Genomic DNA, 21904 nt, shown 5'->3' with positions numbered 1-21904 from the left:
TTGTCGGGTTGTAAGGGACCGAGGTGCAGACAGAGAGGTTGAGCAGGTTGGCACTTTTCATTGGAGAGCAGGAGAATGAGGGATAATTGTACAGGGTTGTAAAACAACAGAAGGAGCGTAGATAGAGTGAATGCACACAGTCTTTTCCCCAGCACCGGGAAATCAAGAACTATGGGGCACAGGTTTATGGTTAGAATGGAAAGATTTGAAAAGGGACCTGAGAGGCACCCAGTGATCAGCTGTGTTTTGGTTTCTTCACATTCAACAGAGAGCCGCAGTGAAAAGGCAAAGCGACTGTTCCGGCACTACACCGTGGGATCGTACGACAGCTTCGATGCTCCAAGGTAGGAACTAAAGTTGCAGTGGCCATCTGTGGAGGGGAAGGAGACATTCAGAAGTGGGGTGTTGCCGAGAGGTGTTCCTTCCTGGTGTGTGTGAACCTATTTGTTAAACACATTTTGTGCAGTTGTGTTATTGCTGATCTAATTGGCATTATTGGTGCTGTTGGTATTGGCCGTGTTAAAGTGGTCACGTTCTCCAAATGTTCTCTGTTCAACTTAGCCCTGTGAAAGAAGGAAGAACTTGCATTTCTTTTGCACCTTTCACGTCATTATGTTGTGAGTGAAGCCAAACAATACTGCAGATGTTAAAAAGCTGAAATGAAAACAGAGAAGGTCAGAAACACTCAGTAGGTCAGGCAGCATCTGCAGAGAGAGAAAAACAGAACTAACGTTTGAGATCTCACTGGTAGGTAGACTGTTACTGTCCGGTGAGGATAATGGAAAATAAGAAACAAAGAACATCAGGGAAATAGCACTACATGCTGAGTGGCAACTTTATTAGGTACACCCGTATGCCTGCTCATTAATACAAATATGTAATCAGCCAATCATGTCGCGACAACTCAATGTATATAAACATGTCAACCTGGTCAAGAAGTTCAGTTGTTCTTCAAAGCAAACATTAGAATGGGGAAGGTATGTGATTTAGGTCCCTCTGACTGTGGAAAGATTGTTGGTGCCAGACCGGGTGGTTTGAGTATCTCAGAAACTGCTGATCTCTTGGGATTTGCAGCCACAAGAGAGTTTACAGAGCCTGGTGCGAATAACAAAAGTCATCCAGTGATTGGTAGCTCTGTGGGCAAAAATGCCTTGTTAATGAGAGGGGTCAGGGGACAATGGAACAAGGGAGAATGAGGAGTGACATGATAGAAATGTTTCATATTATGAGAGGCAGAGATGAGGTGGATGGTAACAGGAATTCCTCCAGGGTAGAGGAGTCCAAAACTACATGGCATAGCCTTAGGGTGAAAAGGGAAAGATTAAAAAGAGACCTGATAGGTAAAATTTTCACTCAACGGGTGGTCAGTATATGGAATGAGCTGCCAGAGGAACTGGTTGAGGCAGGGACAATGGTATCATTTAAGAAGCACTTGTGCATGGAGGGCTGTGGCTTGGAGAGATATAGACCAAATGTTTTCAAGGACTCCGCAACTCATGGACTCGCGTTCTCGGTATTATTTATTTTTTATTTGCACAGTTTGTTATTTGCATATTGATTGCTTGTCAGTATTTGCTTATGTATAGCTTTTTTTTAATCAATGCTATAGTATTTCTTCCTTTTCCTGTGAATGCCTGCAGGAAAATGAATCTCAGAGTACTATATGGTGACATTATTCTTTGATAATAAATTTACTTTGAACTTTGAACATAAGAATTTGATGCTTGCTGGGTGGGAACTGTGGCCAGTATGAACTGCTTGGGCCAAAGGGCCTATATCTACTATTCTCTGGCAAACTGATGAACTGTTGCAGATAATGTGGTGCCTCGTTTACTCCTTTTCTCCCACTCTCCTTTCTCCTTCCCATACTTCCTTTGACTCTACATTTAGTGACCATTTGATTAGAAACACCTGCATACCTGCCCATTACTACAAATATCTAATCGGCTAGTCATGTGGCAGCAACTCAATGCATAAAAGCGTGCAGACGTGGTCAAGCGGTTCATTTGGGGAATGGGGAACATCAGAATAGGGAAAGAAATGGAATCTAAGTGACTTTGACAGTGGAATGATTGTTGGTGCCAGATGGGGTGGTTTGAGTATCTCAGAAACTGTTGATCTCCTGGGATTTCCACACACTGCAGTTTAGTGAGTTCAGGGGTTCCCACCCTTGGGCCCATGGCATAAAAAAGGTTGGGAGCCCCTGGTCTGGAGTTTGCAGAGAATGGTGTGAAAAACAAAAATAAAAAATCATCCAGTGAATGGCAGTTCTGTCGGATAAAATACCTTGTTAATGAGAGAGGTAAGGTGAGAATATCCAGACTGCTCCCTGACGCTTCCTGAGCCTGTCACTCGACGGACCCCTTGCCCAGTATGAGTGACTGCTGTGCCTGGCGGATGGTATGAACAGAGCGACAGTCCAGGTCGTCGTCCTCCTGCTCGCGGTGACATCCTGCTAGCTGTGCCTACCCGATATAGATTAGCTATATTTACATCAAAATATCGAAGCATATAGTGGAATGTGTCATTGGCATCACGGCCAACACAGTCTGAGGATGCGCTGGGGGGGGGGGGGGGGGGGGCTGCCTGCAAATTTCGCCATGCTTCCCGTGCCAGCATAGCATGCCCACAACTTTCTAACCCCAACGTGCACGTCTTTGGAACGTGGGAGGAAACTGGAGCACCCGGTGGAAACCCCCACAGGGAGAACGTACAAAAATCCTTACAGACAGCGACGTGAAATGAACCTGGGTAACTGGTGCTGTAATAACGCTACGCTAATGGTTAGGGGCCTTACTGAAGGAGCCTGGCCTAGTGTCCTGTCTTCTCTCCTGTCTCCAGTGAGATGAGCCGTGGAGTGACGGATTATCCCCTGTAATGGAATCCTCTGCAGCATGCAGGTAGAGTTTAAACACACCCCTGGTTTGTATGTTTGTTACTGGAATCTTGCACGTGCCTTGTAGAAATATCAGTGACAATCTGTGCAAGTGTCCTAATTCCCTCTGAGTACACTTCATCGTTCAGCACCCTGCCTCCTGATTTGCAAAGGCCTCTTGTTAAACAGCTTCTTGATTTCAGAATTATTATCCAAATCTCTCCTTGTTTTTGCCCTCCTGTTCCCTATAATCGCCACACATCCCTACAGTATACCCTGAACACAAGTCTTTAATCCTATCTGATTACTAATTCCCGAGCCATAGGACACAGTCAGATACACGATCCCTAAACTCTGTCCCTCTCTCTGTCTGCCTGTCACCCCCCCCGTACCCCCTACCTCTCCCCCTTGCCTGTTGGCCTCTCTCTGCCTGCCCCGCTCCCTGCTATTCCCCCACTGCCTGTCCTCCCCCTTCCCTGCCTGTTCCCCCCGCCTGTCCTTCCCTCCCTGCCTGTCCCACTCTCTCCTGCATATCCCATTCTCCACTTTCTCCTCTGTGTCCCCCACTCTCCCTACTGCGTCCTCCTCTCTCCACTCTCCTCTCTCCTCACTGAGTCCCCCACTCTCCTTTCTCCTCTCTCTGTCTCTTTCCTACTGCCCTCTATCTCTCGCTCTCTGTCCCGGTCTACTCCTCCCCCCCAGCCCCGCTCATTCTCTGCTGTCTCGGATGCTGTTCAAACTCTCCTCTGACCGGGCTTCTGCTCACTTGTTGACATCTCCTCATGTGGCTCGCTGTCAGATTTTATCTGAAGCGTTTCTGTGAAGGCCCCTTGGGTATTCCACTGTGTTAAAAGTGTTTGATAGTTGCAAATGGCTGTTGTTGTTTCCCCGGCCTGCTCCGTGTGGAACCAGCATCATTTGTACATTTGATTAATCACCTCAGCCGTGCGTTAATGAATTCGGGCCTTCTCACCGCGGAGACTCGTGCTGCTCCGTATATAACCGTAAATCAAAACAGAAAGTGCTGGAACCTTCCAGCACGTCAGGTGGTGTCCGCAGAGTTAGAAATAGAGGTAACGTTTCAGGTCAAAGGCAGAATGAGAACAGAGAACATAGAACACTGCAGCACAGTACAGGCCCTTCAGCCCACAATGTTCTGCCACCCTTTTAACCTACTCTAAGATCAATCTAACCCTTCCCTCCCACATAGTCCTCCACTTTTCTTTCATCCATATGTCGATCTAAGAGTTTCTTAAATGTCCCTAATGTATCTGCCTCTACCACCACCCCAACAGGGCATTCGCACACCCACCACTCACAATGTAGAAATCTTATCTCTGACATCCTCCCTATGTGTTCCTCCAATCATTTAAAATTATGCCTCATCATATTAGCCATTTCCACCCTGGGAAAAAGTCTCTGGCTGTCTACTCCATCTATGCCTCTTATCAACTTGTATACCTCTATCAAGTCAACTCTCATCTTCCTCCGCTCTGAAAAGAAAAACCCTAGCTCACTCAACCTATCTGCATAAGACATGCCCTTTAACCCAGGCAACATCCTGGTAAATCTCCTCTGCATCCTCTGTAAAGCTTCCACATCCCTCCTAGAACTGAACATAATTTACCAAGTGTGGACTAACTAAAATTTTATAGAGCTGCAACATTACCTCATGGCTCTTGAAATCAAATCCTCAAGTACTGAAGGCCAACACACCATAGACCTTCTTAACCACCCCATCACCATGTGCGGCATCACTGGGGGATCTACATACGTGGACCCCAGGATCCTTCTGTTCCTCCACACTGCCGAGAATCCTGCCATTAATCCTGTATTCTGCCTTCAAACTCAACCTTCCAAAGTGAATCACTTCACACTTTTCTGGATTGAAATCCATCTGCCACTTCTCAGCCCAGCTCTGCATTCTATTAATGTCCGGTAACCTAGCTAGAAGAGAACATGAAGGTGCAGAGAAGGGAAGGGTGGTATGACTGTCCATGAGGGTTTTGTCCAGGGGACACAGCTGTTTCCAGTGCCAGTCAATGCTGGGGTCAGAGCATAACAGGACCGCAGCATAAAAGCCAGGACCAACAGGCTCCGGGACAGCTTCTTCCACCAGGCCATCAGACTGCTTAATTCATGCTGACACAACTGTATTTCTATGTTATATTGACTATCCTGTTGTACATACTATTTATTATAAATTGCTCTAAATTGCACATTTAGACGGAGACGTAACGTAAAGATTTTTACTCCTCATGTATATGAAGGATGTAGTAATAAAGTCAACTCAATTCAGTTTAGTTAGAAGTCGACAGATGGCATTAATTGTGGACCTCAAGATGTGGCAAGATCAATCTTACTGCCTCTCAGCTCCAGAGACCTTGGTTTAATCTCAGTCTCGGCTGCAGTCTACGTGGAGTTTGCATGTTCTCCCTTTGACCATGTGGGTTTCCCCTGGATAGCTCTATTTTCCTTCTACATCTCATAGACGTGCAGGGTCGCTGGGTTAGTTGGTCACAGTGTGTGTGGGGAGCGGTGAAATCCGGATGGTTACTGTCGGCAATGTGGCTGTAAGTCTGCTGCAGAAGTTGAAGACCCAATGTCTGTGAATCCATGAGTCCACTGGAGGCGGCCTGTCCTGCGATTAGGGACTGTGTTGTGTACCTGTGTGTGCGGGCTGGTGGGTCTGAGGCAGGAATGGGGCTTGCTTTGCTGTTGTCGCTTTATTCCTTTCTGTGTTCTGTTTTGTGTGCTCCGTGTTGTTCTGCTGGACATGGTGGGCAAGCGATGTTGACGCCAGAATGTGTGGTGACACTTGCGGGCTGCCCCCAGCACATCTGTGTGTTTGTTGGTTGTTGATGCAATTGACACATCTCAGTATGGGTTTAAATGTCCATGGGATAAATAAATCTGAATGTGGGGAGAATGAAATGAGATTAGTGCAGGTGGCTGGTTGATGGCCAGCAAGGCTGATGGACTGAAGGTCCTTGTGGTCTATGATTCATTTCAATTTCTGCTCATACCCTCCCGCTAACCTCTTCTCTTCCTCTGTTGCCTCACATTTCTCTTTTAAATTATTTACCTCGTCCGCTATTTGAAAGTTGGCATTCAATTTTCTTCCACCCCATTCCACTTACAGCTCAAAGTTACCCCTCGAGTCACCTCCTTCCCAAATGCCTTCAATCCCTGTCCCTCTGGACATTGACCCTCCCAGCACTGCAAACTCTCCTTCACGCTCTGTTGGTTGGTGTGTGGCTGTGCAGCGGCTGAATTCCCAGGCTAGTACACAATGCTTTACAATGCCTTCTGTAAGATCAGGGCTCCATTCCCACTGCTGCCTGTAAGGAATTTTTACGTTCTGCCATGGCTGTATGGGTTTCCTCCGGGTGCTCCGGTTTCCTCCCACATTTTGAAGACCTATAGGTGAGGGTTAGTGAGTGGTGGACATGCTTTGTCGGCACTGGAAGCATGGCCACACTTGCAGGTTGCCGTCAGCATAATCTTCGGACAGTGATGGTCATTGACACGAAAATGCCACATTTCACTGTATGTTTCAATGTGCTTGTGACAAATGAAACTAATCAATAAAGATGATAATCGGAGAGTTGGATCGACAGTTGAGGACCTGAGTCCAGGTCTCACTCCGGCAACCTGTGTTCAAAGAGTCTGAGGTCGAGCAATGAGGATGTTCCTCATCCGAGGGACTGAGTTACAGGGAGAGGGAAGGCTGGGACTTTGTTCCTTGGAGAATGAGGGATGATCTTATAGAGGTGTACAATATCATGAGGGGGCATAAATAGGGTGAATGCACCAAGTCTTTTTCCAAGGGTTGGGGAATCAAGAACTAGACATTTAAGGTGAGAGAAGGGAGAGATTTAGACCATAAGACCATAAGACGTAGGAGCAGAATTAGGCCATCTGGCCCATCGAGTCTGCTCCGCCATTCAATCATGGCTGATCTTTTTTTCTATCTCCTCCTGAACCCCAGTTGCCAGCCTTCTCCCCGTAACCTTTGATGCCATGTCCTTTGTTGCCATTTAATGGGAAGCTCAGGGGCAACTTTTTCACCATATGTGGAATGAGTTGCCAGAGGAAGTGGTTGAGAAAGGCACACTAACTACAGTTCAAAGATACCAGGACAGTCATCTGGACAAGAAAGGTTTAGAGGGCCAAGTGGAATGAGCTTTGATGGACATCTTGCTTAGTCAGCATGGTCCAGTTGGGCTGAAGAGCCTATTTATGTTCCGTAGTTTTCCATGGCCACAAACATACTGGCCTGTCCTTCTCAAAACCACTTGATTGATCAATGCACGGATAGAAGATTGGCTGACTGGCAGGAGGCAGAGTGGGACTAAAGGGGGCCTTTTCTGGTTGGCTGCCAGTGAGTTATATTGTTCCGCAGGGGTCAGTGTTTGGACTGCTTCTTTTCACATTTGGATGACTGAATTGATGGCTTTTGTGGCCAAGTTTGCGACTGATACAACGATAGGTGGAGGGACAGGAGGTGTTGAGGAAGCAGGGAATCTGCCAAGGAACAGACAAATTAGGAGATTAGGGCAAAGAAGTGGCAGATGGAATATAGTGCAGGGATGTATATGATCATGCACTTTGATAGAAGGAAAAAAGGTATAAACTATTTCCTAAATGGGGAGAAAATTCAGAAAATAGAGGTGGAAAGGTACTTGGGAATCCTCATGCAGGATTCCCTAAAGGTTAAATTACAGGTTGTGTTGGCTGAGCAAGCACTTGGGCTAAACTCCATTATCAGCAGGCATGAAACGATGCACTCTAATGCCTGCCCTGACATTGTGCGAGATTTCAACCAGGCCAGCCTGAAGAAGTCTCTGAACAACTACCACCAACATATCAGCTGTATAATCAAAGGAGCAGCACACTTGACCACTGTTATACCACCATTAAGAACACTTATCGTGACATCCCACGCCCACACTTTGGAAAGTCCAAACACCCAGCTGTACTTCTACTCCCAGAGTATAGGCAGAGACTAAACACTGTAGCACGAGTGGTGAGGACCAAAAACATATGATCAAGAGAGGTGGAGAAACGCTTAAAGGACTGCTTTGAGTTGGCGGACTGAACAATATTCAGGGATTCATCTGCGAGCCTGAATGAATACGCCTCCGTTGTCACCGACTTCTGAATAAGTGTGTGCCTTCAAAAACATACTGGACATACCAAAACCAAAAGCTGTGGATGAACCAGGCAGTTCAGAATCTTCTGTGGGCTAGATCTGTGCAATTCAAGACCGGTGATCCAGAACAGTACAAGAAGTCTGGGTATGACCTCTGAAGGGCTATTTTAGGAGCAAGAAAACAATTCCGATTGAGGTTAGAGATGGAATCAGATGCACACAACTCTGGCAGGGTTTGCAGGCCTTAACTTTCTACATAGCAAAACCTAACGACAAGAACAGCAGTGACAAGCTCAATGCCTTTATAGTAGTCATAGTCATAGTCATAGTCATACTTTATTGATCCCAGGGGAAATTGGTTTTCGTTACGGTTGCACCATAAATAATTAAATAGTAATAAAACCATAAATAGTTAAATAGTAATATGTAAATTATGCCAGGAAATAAGTCCAGGACCAGCCTATTGGCTGAGGGTGTCTGACCCTCCAAGGGAGGAGTTGTAAAGTTTGATGGCCACAGGCAGGAATGACTTCCTATGACGCTCAGTGTTGCATCTCGGTGGAATGAGTCTCTGGCTGAATGTACTCCTGTGCCCAACCAGTCCATTATGTAGTGGATGGGAGATATTGTCCAAGATGGCATGTAACTTGGACAGCATCCTCTTTTCAGACACCACCGTCAGAGAGTCCAGTTCCATCCCCACAACATCACTGGCCTTACGAATGCTTTGAAAGGGAGAATAAATCTACACCTGTGTAAATCCTTGCAGCATCCAGAGAGCCTGCTGTCTCTGTTTCAGAGGCCAATGTGGGAACATCTTTCAAGATAGTGAACCCTTGAAAAGTGTCAGGCCCTGATGGCATACCTGGTAGCTTTCTGAAAACCTGTGCCAACCATCTGGCAGGAGGGCTCAAGGATATATTCAATACCTCAGTGCTACGGTCAGAGATTCCCACCTGCTTGAAAAGGGCGAAAATCATACCATTGCCGAAGTCGAACAGGGTGAGCTGCCTCAATGGGTATTGTAAAGTTGTGCTCACATCTACTGTGATGATGCGCTTTGTGATGTTGGTCACGGCCAGGACCAACTCCAGCCTTAGCAAGGAACTGGACCCGCTACGATTTGCCTGTCACCATAATCAGTCTACAGCGGATTTAATCTCACTGTCTCTTCACTTGGCCTTGGATCACCTGGACAATAACAATACCAATGCCAGGTTTTTGTTTATTGACTACAGCTCAGCATCCAACACAATCATGTCCTCAGTTCTAATCAAAAAGCTCCAAAACCTGAGCCTCTGTACCTCCCTCTGCAACTGGACCTTGATTTCCTCACTGGGAGACCATAGTCTGTGCGGATTGGAAACAACACTTCCTCCTCGCTGACAATCAACACTGGTTCATCTCAGGAATGAGTGATTAGCCCGCTGCTCTATTCTCCCTACACCCACAACTGTGTGGCTAGGCACAGCTCAAATGCCGTCTATAGATCTGCCGATGACACAACTGTTTTTTGGCAAAATTTCAGATGCTGACGAGAAGGCGTCCAGGAGTGAGGTAGATCAGCTTGTTGAGTGGTGTCGTAGCAACATTCTTGCAATGAGTGTCAGTAAGACCAAAGAATTGATTGTGGACTTCAGGAAGGGAAAGACGAGGCAACACACCGGTCCTCATTGAGGGATCAGAAGTGGAAAGTGTGAGCAGTTTCAAGTTCATGGGTGCCAACATCTCTCACGATCTAGCCTGGGCTCAACATATTGATGCAATTATAAAGAAGGCCCGGCAGCAACTATATTTCATTAGGAGTTTGAGGAGAATTTGTATGTCACCAAAGACACTCACAAATTTCAAAAGGTGTACCGTCGAGAGCTTTCTAACTGGCTGCATCACCATCCGGTAAGGAGGGGCCACTGCACAGGATCGAAATAAGCTGCAGAAAGTTGTAAACTCAGTCAGTTCCATTGTGGATATGCATCTTCCCAGCATCCAGGAACCAAAAGGAGAGGCCTCAAAAAGGCAACATCCATCATTAAGGACCCCCCCATCGCCCGGGACATTCCCTCTTCTCATTGCTACTATCAAGGAGGAGGTACAGCAGCCTGAAGACACACTCTCATTGTTTCAGGAACAGCTTCTTCCCCTCTCTCGTCAGATTTCTGAATGAACAATGGACCCATGAACATTTCCTTAGTATTTTTCCCTCTGTTTTGCACAACTTATTTAAGTGATTTTTTTATGTATATACTTATTGTAATTTGTAGTTTTTATTACTGTGCATTACAAAATACTGCTGCCGCAAAACAATAATTTTCACGATATATGCTGGCGATATTAAACCTGATTGTGATTCTGATGGGGATTCCAGGACCAGAGGGCACAGCCTCAGATTAGGAGGACGTCCCTTTAGAATAGAGATGAGGAGGAATTTCTTTAGCTAGAGGGTGCGGAATTCATTGCCCCAGATGACTGTGGAGGGCAATTCATGGGTATATTTATAGCAGAGCTTGTAAATGTGCTGCCCTTGCTGAGGTGTTGTAACATCAACTAGACAGTCAGGCAAACTCCATTCAAAAATGACACGAGAGTCAGGGGTATAGCCTCCTAGCTCCCTGGTTTTGTTGGAGACTCAATGGCATGACATGGTGAATAAGGAGTGAAACTGAAAAAAAATAACAACATACAGTGCAATTATCACATTGTTCCATTCACACAAGTAAATATACACAGACAAGCAAGAACTTAGTTAACTTTCTGCAGGTAAATATTATAAGGTTGCGATAAGTAAATACTACAGGTAAATATTATGTCTGAACTGTTAGCTTCTTGTTTAGTGTCTAATAAACTCAAAACTGACATTCTATTTCAGCAAAATCTTCTTGATACCTTTGGTCTAAACAAATACAGCATCATCTTACAAGCAATGCTTCTGCTTGGGAGACAACAAGATGGCCTTAGATAGAAACTCCTTTTGCTCCTGACATAAACCTCTGGCCTTCTGCCAGCCAATGCATTTTCCTACTTACTACTTCCAGACTGCACAGGAAGTGTTCTAATACAGATCTGAAACTGCTCATTTCAAAATGAAGGTTGAATCTGCTCAATCACTGTAAAAACAAAGCAATTGCCTGAAAGACGGAATAGATAGGTTCTCGATTCGTAAAGGCATAGAAATGTTACAGGGAGAAGACGGGAGAATTGGGTTGAGAGAGATAATAAATCAGCCATGATGGACTTATGGGGCAGAGTTGATGGGCTGAATGGCCTAATTATGTCCTATAATCTAATGGTGTTATTGCACATCAGGCGTGAAGTCCTCACCTGCTCCTTCCTTATGTGTGGCTTCAGACCCAGATGCTGAAATGGACATTGAAGCCACTTGGTTCAAGAGCAGTGGATAGGCGAGTCCTGCCCAGATTTGAAGGAAGAACCTCTTATTCTATTAGATGTGTCTATTAAATCTGACCCTTGTCATGGAGTCCATCTAGCCACCTGGTCCATGCTAATAAAGATGCCCATGTAAGCTCATCCCTCATCTTATTTTCCCATGTTCGACCCATAGCCCATTCTTCCAACTGATAAACAGGCCTTTCAGCTCGATCATTCGTGTTGACCAAAGTGTCCTCCTGAGCCAGTTCCATTTGCCCATACCACTCTCTCTAAAAACTTCCCTATCCATGTACTTGTCGAAATGTTTTTTAAGTGTTAATATACCTGCCTTAACCACTTCGTCTGGCAGCTCGTACCTCTGGGTGGCCATCAGATTCCGATTAAATGTTTCCCCCTTCGCATTAAACGTATCCTCTCCAGTTCTTGGTTCCCGTTCCCTGTCAGGAAAGACTGAGTGCATTCACCCTGCCAGTGCCCCTTGCAGTTGTATACATTGGTTAATGGTACACGTGAATGAATGATGGCTTCTCAGGCAGTGCAGAACAGGAATGCGGATTTCAGGTTGTAATCAGATCAGACCAACAAGACCCACTCATTACACCTCTCAACTGTTACCCTCCCTGTCCTTTACATTCCCTGTTCATTACACCTCCTCCCACCTATTCTATTCCCTGTCCATTACTCCTTCTTCCACCTATTGCGTTCCATCCATTACACTCCCCACCTATTACAAAATTTCCTGCCCATTACACCTCCTCCAACCCATCACACTCCCTACTCATTGCACCATCTTCCTATTACACTCCCTGTCCGTTACAATTCCTCCCACTCCCCACCCATTAGACTCCATCTTTATGCTCGCTGTCCATTATTACATCTTCTCCCACCTATCACACTCCCTGTCCATCACACTTCCCACCCATTACAACTCTATCCTATTACATTCCCTGTCCATTACAACTCCTCCCACCTATTACACTCCCTGCCCATCACATTCCCTACCCATTATGCTCCCCCATTCTTCACACCCCCTGTACATTACATTGCCCACCCATTGCAACCCACTCTCTATTCTGCTTGCCGCATAAACCACCTTCCCTTGAGAAGAACAATAGGTGTGAATGGAACCAATATAGATTTATGAAAGGAAGGTCATGTTTAACTCACTGCTAGTCCTTGAGGATATGAGGAGGGTGTCATCAACAAAAGGTGGTGGGTTTAAGATGAGAGAGAGGCGATTTAAAGTAGATCTGAGGAGTAAATTATTTTGTTGCACTGAGAGTAAGAACAAGTCTTCCATCCACCCTCTTGGCTGAGAGATTCCAATTCAAGTAATGACTGGGTGTTCTTTCTATAATGTTGGATCCTGATAATTTAGTGATTTAGAAGTGAAGAATGGAGAGCTAACTTGGTTATGGCTATTTCATTCAGTAATCCAAGGACAAAAAATGAACAAACTACTACTACTACGTCGACTCAGGCCTAGGGGGCCGGTGTCGGGCATGATGACGGACTCTCCACTTCCCCCTCTCCCTCATCAGTGTGTTCAGTTCATCTACATTAGCTGTGCCACTGTCTTCTAGGAACGCGTTGACCATAATCTTGGGAGGGTGCCCAGGGTTCATCCTCCCGTGCTTGGGCTCCCATATGATGACTAGGCTGGCAGGTAGCTCGGGGTGGCGTAGACAGTGCCCCACTAGTTGCAGTCTTCTCGCCTAGATTTTAGTGAGGAGCATCGGTAGGTTGTTATAGAGCTCAACGTTCGTCATGTGCTGTTGCCAACTCACGTCAAGAGCGATCCGGAGCAAAGAAGTGAACAAAGAAAGAAGACAAAGTCAAAATAGTCATAGCCATCCAATACTTATAGTTAACAACATTCCAGTGTTAACAATGAACCTATGAGATGGACAGATTCAAGTGGCATGACACCTACTGCAGAAAAGCTGAGAAGCTTCTAGAAGATCCAGAATCAGCTACAATTACTGGAAATTTTACTGATCAATTGCATGTGTATAGGTGATTATATAAAAATTGTAAGCAAGCATAGGAAAGTTAAACTTGAGGAAGAATAGCATTGTGGGCATGCTATGCTGGCAGTGGAATGTGTGACGACATGGCGGGCTGCTCCCAGCGCACTCTCAGATGTGTTGGTTGTTAATGTTAATGGCACATTTCTCTGTATGTTTTGATGTACATACGATAAATGAATCTGAAATACAAGAGAAATAGCAATTTACACGATAATCTAGCAGTCAGAATCTGAACAATTAGAATAGGTGTATTATCACCGACATATGTGGTGAAATTTTGCTGTTGTGCGGCAGCAAGGCAGAAAATATACTGTAAATTACAGAACAAAATATACAAAAAGTAAATAAGTAGTACAAGAATGAGAGCAAAACGGCGAGTTAGTATTCAAGGGTTCATTCTCCATTCAGAAATTTGATGGCAGAGTGGAAGTAGCTGTTCCTAAAAGGGTGAGTATGGGTCTTCAGGCTCCTGTGCTTCCACCCTGATGGTAGCAATGAGAAGAGGACATATCTCGAGAGGCGATCGCTTGTCGTAATAGATCACCGCCACCCTCCAATCATTAGCGTCATGTGAAGGCAGCAGGGTAGTGTAGCGGTTATTTTTTTTTGTTTATTCATTTACGGGATGTGGGCATTGCCAGCTAAGCCAGCATTTATTGCCCGTCCCTAGTTGCCCTTGAGAAGGTGGTGATGAGCTGCCTTCTTGAACCGCTGCAGTCGCTGAGGTGTAGGTACACCCACCATGCTGCTAGAGGGAGGGAATTCCATGATTTTGACCCAGTGACAATGAAGGAACAGTGATATGTTTCCAAGTCAGGATGATGAGTGACTTGGAGGGGGATTTCCAAATGGGGGTGTTCCAGGTATCTGCTGTTGTCGTCCTTCTAGATGGTAGTAGGCTGGAACGTGCTGCCTTAGGAACTTCGATGTGTTGTTGCAGTGCATTTTGTAGATAGTACACACTGCTGCAACTGTTCAGCGATGGTGGAGGGTTTGGATGCTTTTGGAAGGGCTGCCTTGTACTGGATGGTGTCAAGCTTCTTGAGTGTTGATGTTCATATGATGTAATTTGACCTTTCTGAATCCTTCTTATTAACCTAAAATATATGAATAGAGGAGCAGAGTTCACGACATTATTGAACGTGTTCGATTTAAGATAATATTCTAGCCTTGTTTTGTTCCGTTTGCTCTTTTTTGGGCTTTGTATTTAGTTTTTATTTGTTTCTTTTTGGGGGTTTTCTTTGTATTTTTTTCTTTTTATTTCTTTTTTGTCTATGATTAATTACATCATGAGTTTGGAAGTCTATTATACTTGTATTATTTGAAATCTTTTTTCTATATGCTTATGAACAATAAGATTATTCCAATCTCTCTGTATCAACATTGTGATTCTGTTTATAATTTTGGAAAATTAACAAAAAGATTTAAAAGGAAAGGAAGAAAAGAATGCTGCACTCATCCAGGCAAGGTTAGCAATTGAAAGAGTGAGGTTCAATCCCTGCTGGTGTCTGTAAGGAGTTTGTTCCTTCTCCCCATAATCTTGTGGGTTTCCTCTGCGTGCTCCAGTTTTCTCCCACATTTCAAAGACGTACGTTTGAGATTAATAAGTTGTGGGTATGATACATTGGTGCCGGAAGCATGGCAACGTTTGTGGGCTTCCCCCAGCACATCCTCAGTCTGTGTTGGTCGCTAACGCAAACAATGCATTTCACTGGATGTTTCGATGTACTTGTGATAAATAAACTTGATTTTTAAGAACCGAAATTGATGGTAATATTCAAAGAGTCCGGCAGCTATTATGAGCTGTCAACTGTTTTTCTCCCCACAGATGCTGCCTGACCTGCTGAGTATTTTTAGCATCTGTAATGTTTTTGCTTTAGCATTAAAAGAAACATGGATGATCTGGTCATGTTTCCTTGGTGGGATCTTTCTGTGTTCAAGCTGACTGCTGCTTTTGTTACTCTGCAGCACTGAACACACTTCACCAGTACTTCATTGGCTGCTGAGCTCTGTGGTTCAGCCAGGGCACTTGAAAGTTGCTATAGAAATCCAGGGCTCTCACAGTATGAGGACACAGCAGTTTCACAACATGTAATTGGGGCGGGGTGGTAGCGTAGTGGTTAGCACAAAGTTTCACAGTCCCAGTGACCCAGGTTCAATTCCTGCAGCTGTCTGTAAGCAGTTTGTACGATCTCCCCGTGACTGCGTGGGTTTCCTCTGGGTGCTCTGGTTTTCTCCCACAGTCCAAAGATATACCTGTTAGTAGGTTAATTGGTCATTGTAAATTGTCCCGTAGTTAGTTTAGTGTTAAATCGGGTGTTGGCTCAAAGGGTTGGAAGGGCCTATTCTGCACTTCATCTTAATAAAAAAAATTTTTAAAAATTACTGCTTAGTCCTCGTTAAACATAAAAGATTGAAAAAAAAACAACGTGCAAATGTTGGAAAACTGAAATAAATATAGGAAAATGCCGGAAACGCTCAACAGGTCAGGCTGCATCTGTGGAGAAAGAAACAGAATCAATGTTTCTGGTCCAAGATGAAGGCACAGGGTCTTAGACCGGAAATAGAGTCATAGAAAAATATAGCAGAGAAACGGGCCCTTCTGCTCATCTAGTTCATGCATTCCAACAGTCTGTCCAAATGTTAACTCTGTTACTTGTGTCGGTGATCATCAGTGTGGAATGATGGTGCTTTGATGAACATCAGTGTCAAGAACATTTATGAACATTTATGCCAGGACGTTGATGTGTGAGTGGATATTTGTATCAGGTTGTGGGTGAACACCAATGTGGATATAAGTGACAGTGCCCTGGTATGTTAGTGACACAATAGTGATGCATCAGGATGGTGCACAAGTGAACGTGCTTTGTGTTAGCGAACATTAGTGTCAGTGTGTTGACAAATGAAGGCCCTACGGCTTTTCTTACTTGGAGAGTGTGTCTTTCACAAACCTTTAAATGTTGGGCGATATTATGGAGGACAAGGGCCTAGAAACTGATTTCCTTCTGGATATTAAGCACATTGTAAGTCACCCATTGCTACCTGTGAAAACTCTGTAATGGTCTGGGTTTCAGTGGCAAGGTGTAGAGAGGAGTGTTGCTGATTTCTTAGTGTAACACAGCCTGAAGCTGCTGTTAATGGTTTTGGCACAGTGACCCACGAAGGGTCTCTTCCTATAGATGCTGCCTGGCCTGCTGCGTTCACCAGCAACTTTTACGTGTGTTGCTCCACTACCTTCTGTAGGATTTTCTATTCAAGGGCATTGGTGTTTCCGTACCAGGCTGTGAAGCAGCCAGTTTATGTACTCTCCACTACACATCTATAGAAATTTGTCAAAGTTTTAGAACTCATGCCAAATCTCTGCAAACTCTTTAGGAAGTAGAGGTGCTGCCATGCTTTCTTTGTAGCTGCACTTGCATGCTGGGCCCAGGACAGGTCCTATGAAATATACATACAGATTGCACCTGTATGTAGAAACATTGAAACATAGAAAATAGGTGCAGGAGTAGGCCATTCAGCCCTTTGAGCCTGCATCACCATTCAGTCTGATCATGGCTGATCATCCAACGCAGAACCCTGTACCTGCCTTCTCTCCATACCCCCGATCCCTTTAGCCACAAGGGCCATATCTAACTCCCTCTTAAATATAGCCAATGAACTGGCCTCAACTGTTTCCTGTGGTAGAGAATTCCACAGATTCACCACTCTCTGTGTGAAGAAGTTTTTCCTCATCTCAGTCCTAAAAGGCTTCCCCTTTATCCTTAAACTGTGACCCCCTGTTCTGGACTTCCCCAACATCGGGAACAATCTTCCTGCATCTAGCCTGTCCAATCCCTTTAGAATTTTATGCGTTTCAATAAGATCCTCCCTCAATCTTCTAAATTCCAGTGAGTATAAGCCTAGTCGATCCAATCTTTCATCATATATGTCGCCCAGCAAGTGCAATCTCTGCTATCAGCTCACACTCTGCGCGTGATCACGAGGACCTGCAGAGGGTTGTGGACACAGTTCAGCACTTCACAGAATCAGCCTCCCCTCTACACTCTGTCCATATTTTTCACTGCCTCAGTAAAGCAGCCAGCATAATTCAAAGACCCCACTCACAGTGGACGTCCTCTCTTCCCGCCTCTCCAGAACATACAAGGAGTGTAGCACCAGGATCAGGGACAGAATCAGAGTCAGGTTTAACATCACTGGCATATGTTGTGAAATTTGTTGTTTTGCAGCAGCAGTACAGAGCAATGCACTAAAGAAAGCATAGATTACAATTGGACACTACATTGTGCTTAGGCAGAACAGTTTTTAAGTCGCGTCAATTTCATGTGCTGGTGTACAAAAGGCAGTGATTTTTGTCACTGATCGTTGGTGAATAACAGGCAATAAGACAAATCTGGACTGTTGCTCACTGCTGTTTCAAGCACTCAGGCTTGGAGATGCCAGACTCAGCCAGCAGTAAAAATGACACAATTTCACTACTTCAACAAGTTAGGAACTACAAAAAACTTGAAGGTATCGACGATCATCTTGAATGTTACAATGAAACTGAAGATTCGGTGGATGCAGTAATTGAAAACAGTGCATTACCTGCACTAAGGGTCTGTGCTGATCTTTTTCATATACAGTCAATGAAAATAATGAGTCAGTGTACACTGGATGATAACTATTAGGAACTAATACTTATGAATACACTCTTCTTTGGCTTCCAGCCGGATAGGGGTGGTGATTTTAACAAAGTTTCAATGACAAATTCTGCCATTTCATCAGGAATGATGCCTAGCCATGTCTAGTTCAATGGTATATACTGTATACCCTCGTCATCCATCCCTCCTGATTGGTTAGTCCGCATCCAATCAGGTTTCCACTGTCCCACTTTGTTCACAATTGAATTCCAGTTCTTACTTAGAGTGAGACCTTCACCTTTGTTAAAATTCTTTTCCTGTAGTTATATCTCAATGGCTTCCTTCACCAGGCAGTCCCAAAAGCCATTGGTGCGGCACAATAGTTTTTATGCTGACGAAGTCAAACCTACGGCCAATGCGAATGCTAAGTTCTGTTACCACCGAATCCTCTGGGTAACCCAAATGGATACACCTCCTGTGCTCCTTGATGCAAGTTTTCACCATGAGCCCTGCCTGGCTGATATATGCTGCTCCACATTCACCAGGAATCCTGCAAACGCCAGCCATCCTGCATTCCAGTTTGATGTAGTCAAGTGATCGCACTCTCTCTTTCTCTCGATGGTAGGGAGAGTTTGCTGCTAATTCTTGAGTCAGAGAATCTCAGAACAAAAAGCGACACGGCAGATTGTAATATTGTAACAGCGACAGTTAGTCTCCCCTTTCGCTGTGAAATGGGTGACGTCTCTGTCCCTTGTTAGTGCGAGAGGGAGAGCCTGTGGCATGTCGAACTGTCGCGTAAACAATAGTTTTTTGTGAACTCTCTGGGTGCTTTGCTATTGCTTGATGGGTGCTGACGCTTTTTTTGCTGAAACAGGTTGCAGGGAGGGGAAGGTTGATGCTTGCTGCTGTTTGTGCCAGGGGAGTGGGGAGAGTAGGCTTTGGGTTCTAAAGTTTTTCTGTCATTCATTCTTTCGAGGTTCTTTTGATTTTTCGTGGATGTCTGTGAAGACAAGTATTTCAGGTTGTATACTGTATACATTCTCTGATAATAAGCAGAACCATTTTAAACCCTTTTCTTCCACCCGCATAAGCTGTGATTTGAGCTTCTGTACAGGTTTGTGGATGGTATTAATCCGATATTTCTTCAGCATCCTGGCGATCCTTCCAGAAGCTCTGGAAATGTAGGGAAGACAGGTGGCAATGATGGGTTCCTTCTCATTGTTAGGTTTCCTGGTTTTTCCGGGGCCCTTATGACCCTGGAGGACGTAATGGTCAGTTTTGACGTGGTGTCCCTCTTCACGAAAGTTCCCGTTAGGGACACCTTGGTCCTCCTGCGGTCAAGGTTTGATAGGAACACACATAAAAATTGCTGGTGAATGCAGCAGGCCAGGCAGCATCTATAGGAAGATGTATAGTCGACGTTTCGGGCTGAGACCCTTCGTCAGGACTAACTGAAAGAAGAGATAGTAAGTGGGAGGGGGAGGGGGAGATCCGAAATGATAGAAGACAGGAGGGGGAGGGATGGAGTCAAGAGCTGGAAAGTTGATTGGCAAAAGGGGATATAGAAACATAGAGAATAGGTGCAGGAGTAGGTCATTCGGCCCTTCGAGCCTGCACCGCAATTTATTATGATCATGGCTGATCATCCAACTCAGAACCCTGCACCAGCCTTCCCTCCATACCCCCTGATCCCCGTAGCCACAAGGGCCATATTTAACTCCCTCTTAAATATAGCCAATGAACTGGCCTCAACTGTTTCCTGTGGCAGAGAATTCCACAGATTCACCACTCTCTGTGTGAAGAAGTTTTTCCTAATCTCAGTCCTAAAAGGCTTTGCCTTTATCCTCAAACCGTGACCCCTCGTTCTGGACTTCCCCAGCATCGGGAACATTCTTCCTGCATCTAGCCTGTCCAATCCCTTTAGGATTTTATACGTTTCAATCAGATCCCCCCTCAATCTTCTAAATACCAATGAGTACAAGCCTAGTTCATCCAGTCTTTCTTCATATGAAAGTCCTGCCATCCCAGGAATCAATCTGGTGAACCTCCTTTGTACTCCCTCTATGGCAAGGATGTCATTCCTCAGATTAGGGGACCAAAACTGCACACAATATTCCAGGTGTGGTCTCACCAAGGCCTTGTACAACTGCAGTAGTACCTCCCTGCTCCTGTACTCGAATCTTCTTGCTATAAATGCCAGCATACCATTCGTCTTTTTCACTACCTGCTGTACCTGCATGCCCACTTTCAATGACTGGTGTATAATGGCACCCAGGTCTCGTTGCACCTCCCCTTTTCCTAATTGGCCACCATTCAGATAATAATCTGTTTTCCTATCTTTGCCACCAAAGTGGATAACTTCACATTTATCCACATTAAATTGCATCTGCCATGAATTTGCCCACTCACCCAACCTATCCAAGTCACCCTGCATCCTCTTAGCATCCTCCTCACAGCTAACACTGCCGCCCAGCTTCGTGTCATCCGCAAACTTGGAGATGCTGCATTTAATTCCCTCATCCAAGTCATTAATATAGGATCATGGGATGGGAGGCCTAGGGAGAAAGAAAGGGGGAGGGGGGATCCCAGAGGATGGGCAAGGAGTATATTGAGAGGGAAAGAGGGAGAAAAAGGAGAGAGAGAAAAAAATTAATAATAGTGAAAAATAAATAAATAATGGATGGGGTACGAAGGGGAGGTGGGGCATTAATGGAAGTTAGAGAAGTCATTGTTCATGCCATCAGGTTGGAGGCTACCCAGACAGAATTTCTTCTTGACAGTAGAGGAGGCAGATAGACATATCAGAATGGGAATGGGACGTGGAATTAAATGTGTGGCCACTGGGCGATCCTGGCGGGATCTCCCAGATTTGATAGGGGTAGCATTGACCTTTTGGAACACAACCTTACATCGAAATGCTTCCTGTATAAGGGGAACTACTTGAACAAATGGATAGAGTGGCCATGGGATCGTCCCTGTCCCCGGCTATTGGTAATGTCTACGTGGGGGACTTGGAGGAAAGGGCACTGAGTTCGTCGCCCTTATGCCCTAAATGCTTCTTCAGATATGTTGATGACACATATATAGTGTGGCCTCTCCAACAGTTTCACGTCCGTCTGAACAGTATACATCCAAACATTCAATTTATGATGGAGATGGAGAAGAATGGTTGCCTCCTGTTCCTGGACATTCTAATACGACAGAAACCGGATGGTAGCCTTGGGCATGACGCCTACTGGAAACCCACTCAAACAGACTTAAAACTCAACAATAACAGTCACCATCACACCTCCCAATGTAGAGCAGTTCTTTCTACTTTGATTAACTGTGTGCAAACTATTTTGGACCCAGGGACTCTCCCCAAGGAAATAAGATGATTATGCATGACGTTCCTACAGAATGGCTACAAGGTGAAGGAAATCGATCAGCCCCTTAAAAAGGCCGACGAAAAACCAAGAAAACTAACAACGAGGATGAACCCAAGGCTACTGTTGTCCCTATATTTCCAAGTTTTCTGGAAGGATCGCCAAGATGAAGAAATACCAGATTAATACCATCCTCAAGCCCGTAAGGAAACTCAAATTACAGTCTATGCGGATCAATAGATGACCTGGGACTCAGGACGGCTGGCGCTTACAGGATTCCCTGTGAATGCGGAGCTGTGTATATCGGCCAGGCGGTGCAAACCCACATCAAGGAACACAGGAGGTGGATCCATTTGGGTTCCCTGGAGAAATCGGTGGTAGCAGAACTCGCAATGGCCATGGGATTGATTTCAATGGCAGAAAACTACTGTTGCCGCACCAACGGCTTTTGGGACTACCTGGTGAAGCAAGCC

At 45.1% G+C, this 21904-nt stretch overlaps 1 protein-coding gene across 1 annotated transcript in view; it reads left to right on the top strand.

Moving 5' to 3' along the window:
- Positions 1–21904, top strand: part of LOC140204937 (SH3 and multiple ankyrin repeat domains protein 1-like) — a 209392-nt gene that overhangs the window by 82732 nt on the left and 104756 nt on the right. Inside the window, exon 13 of the mRNA XM_072271919.1 lies at positions 269–344. Coding sequence (XP_072128020.1) covers positions 269–344 — 76 coding nt within the window. The remainder of the gene's footprint in view (positions 1–268; positions 345–21904) is intronic.

The sequence above is a fragment of the Mobula birostris genome, chromosome 11, assembly GCF_030028105.1.
Source record: "Mobula birostris isolate sMobBir1 chromosome 11, sMobBir1.hap1, whole genome shotgun sequence".
Taxonomy (NCBI): domain Eukaryota; kingdom Metazoa; phylum Chordata; class Chondrichthyes; order Myliobatiformes; family Myliobatidae; genus Mobula; species Mobula birostris.
The sequence above is the reverse complement of the archived record's forward strand: the minus strand, read 5'-3'. Positions and strand labels throughout refer to the sequence as shown.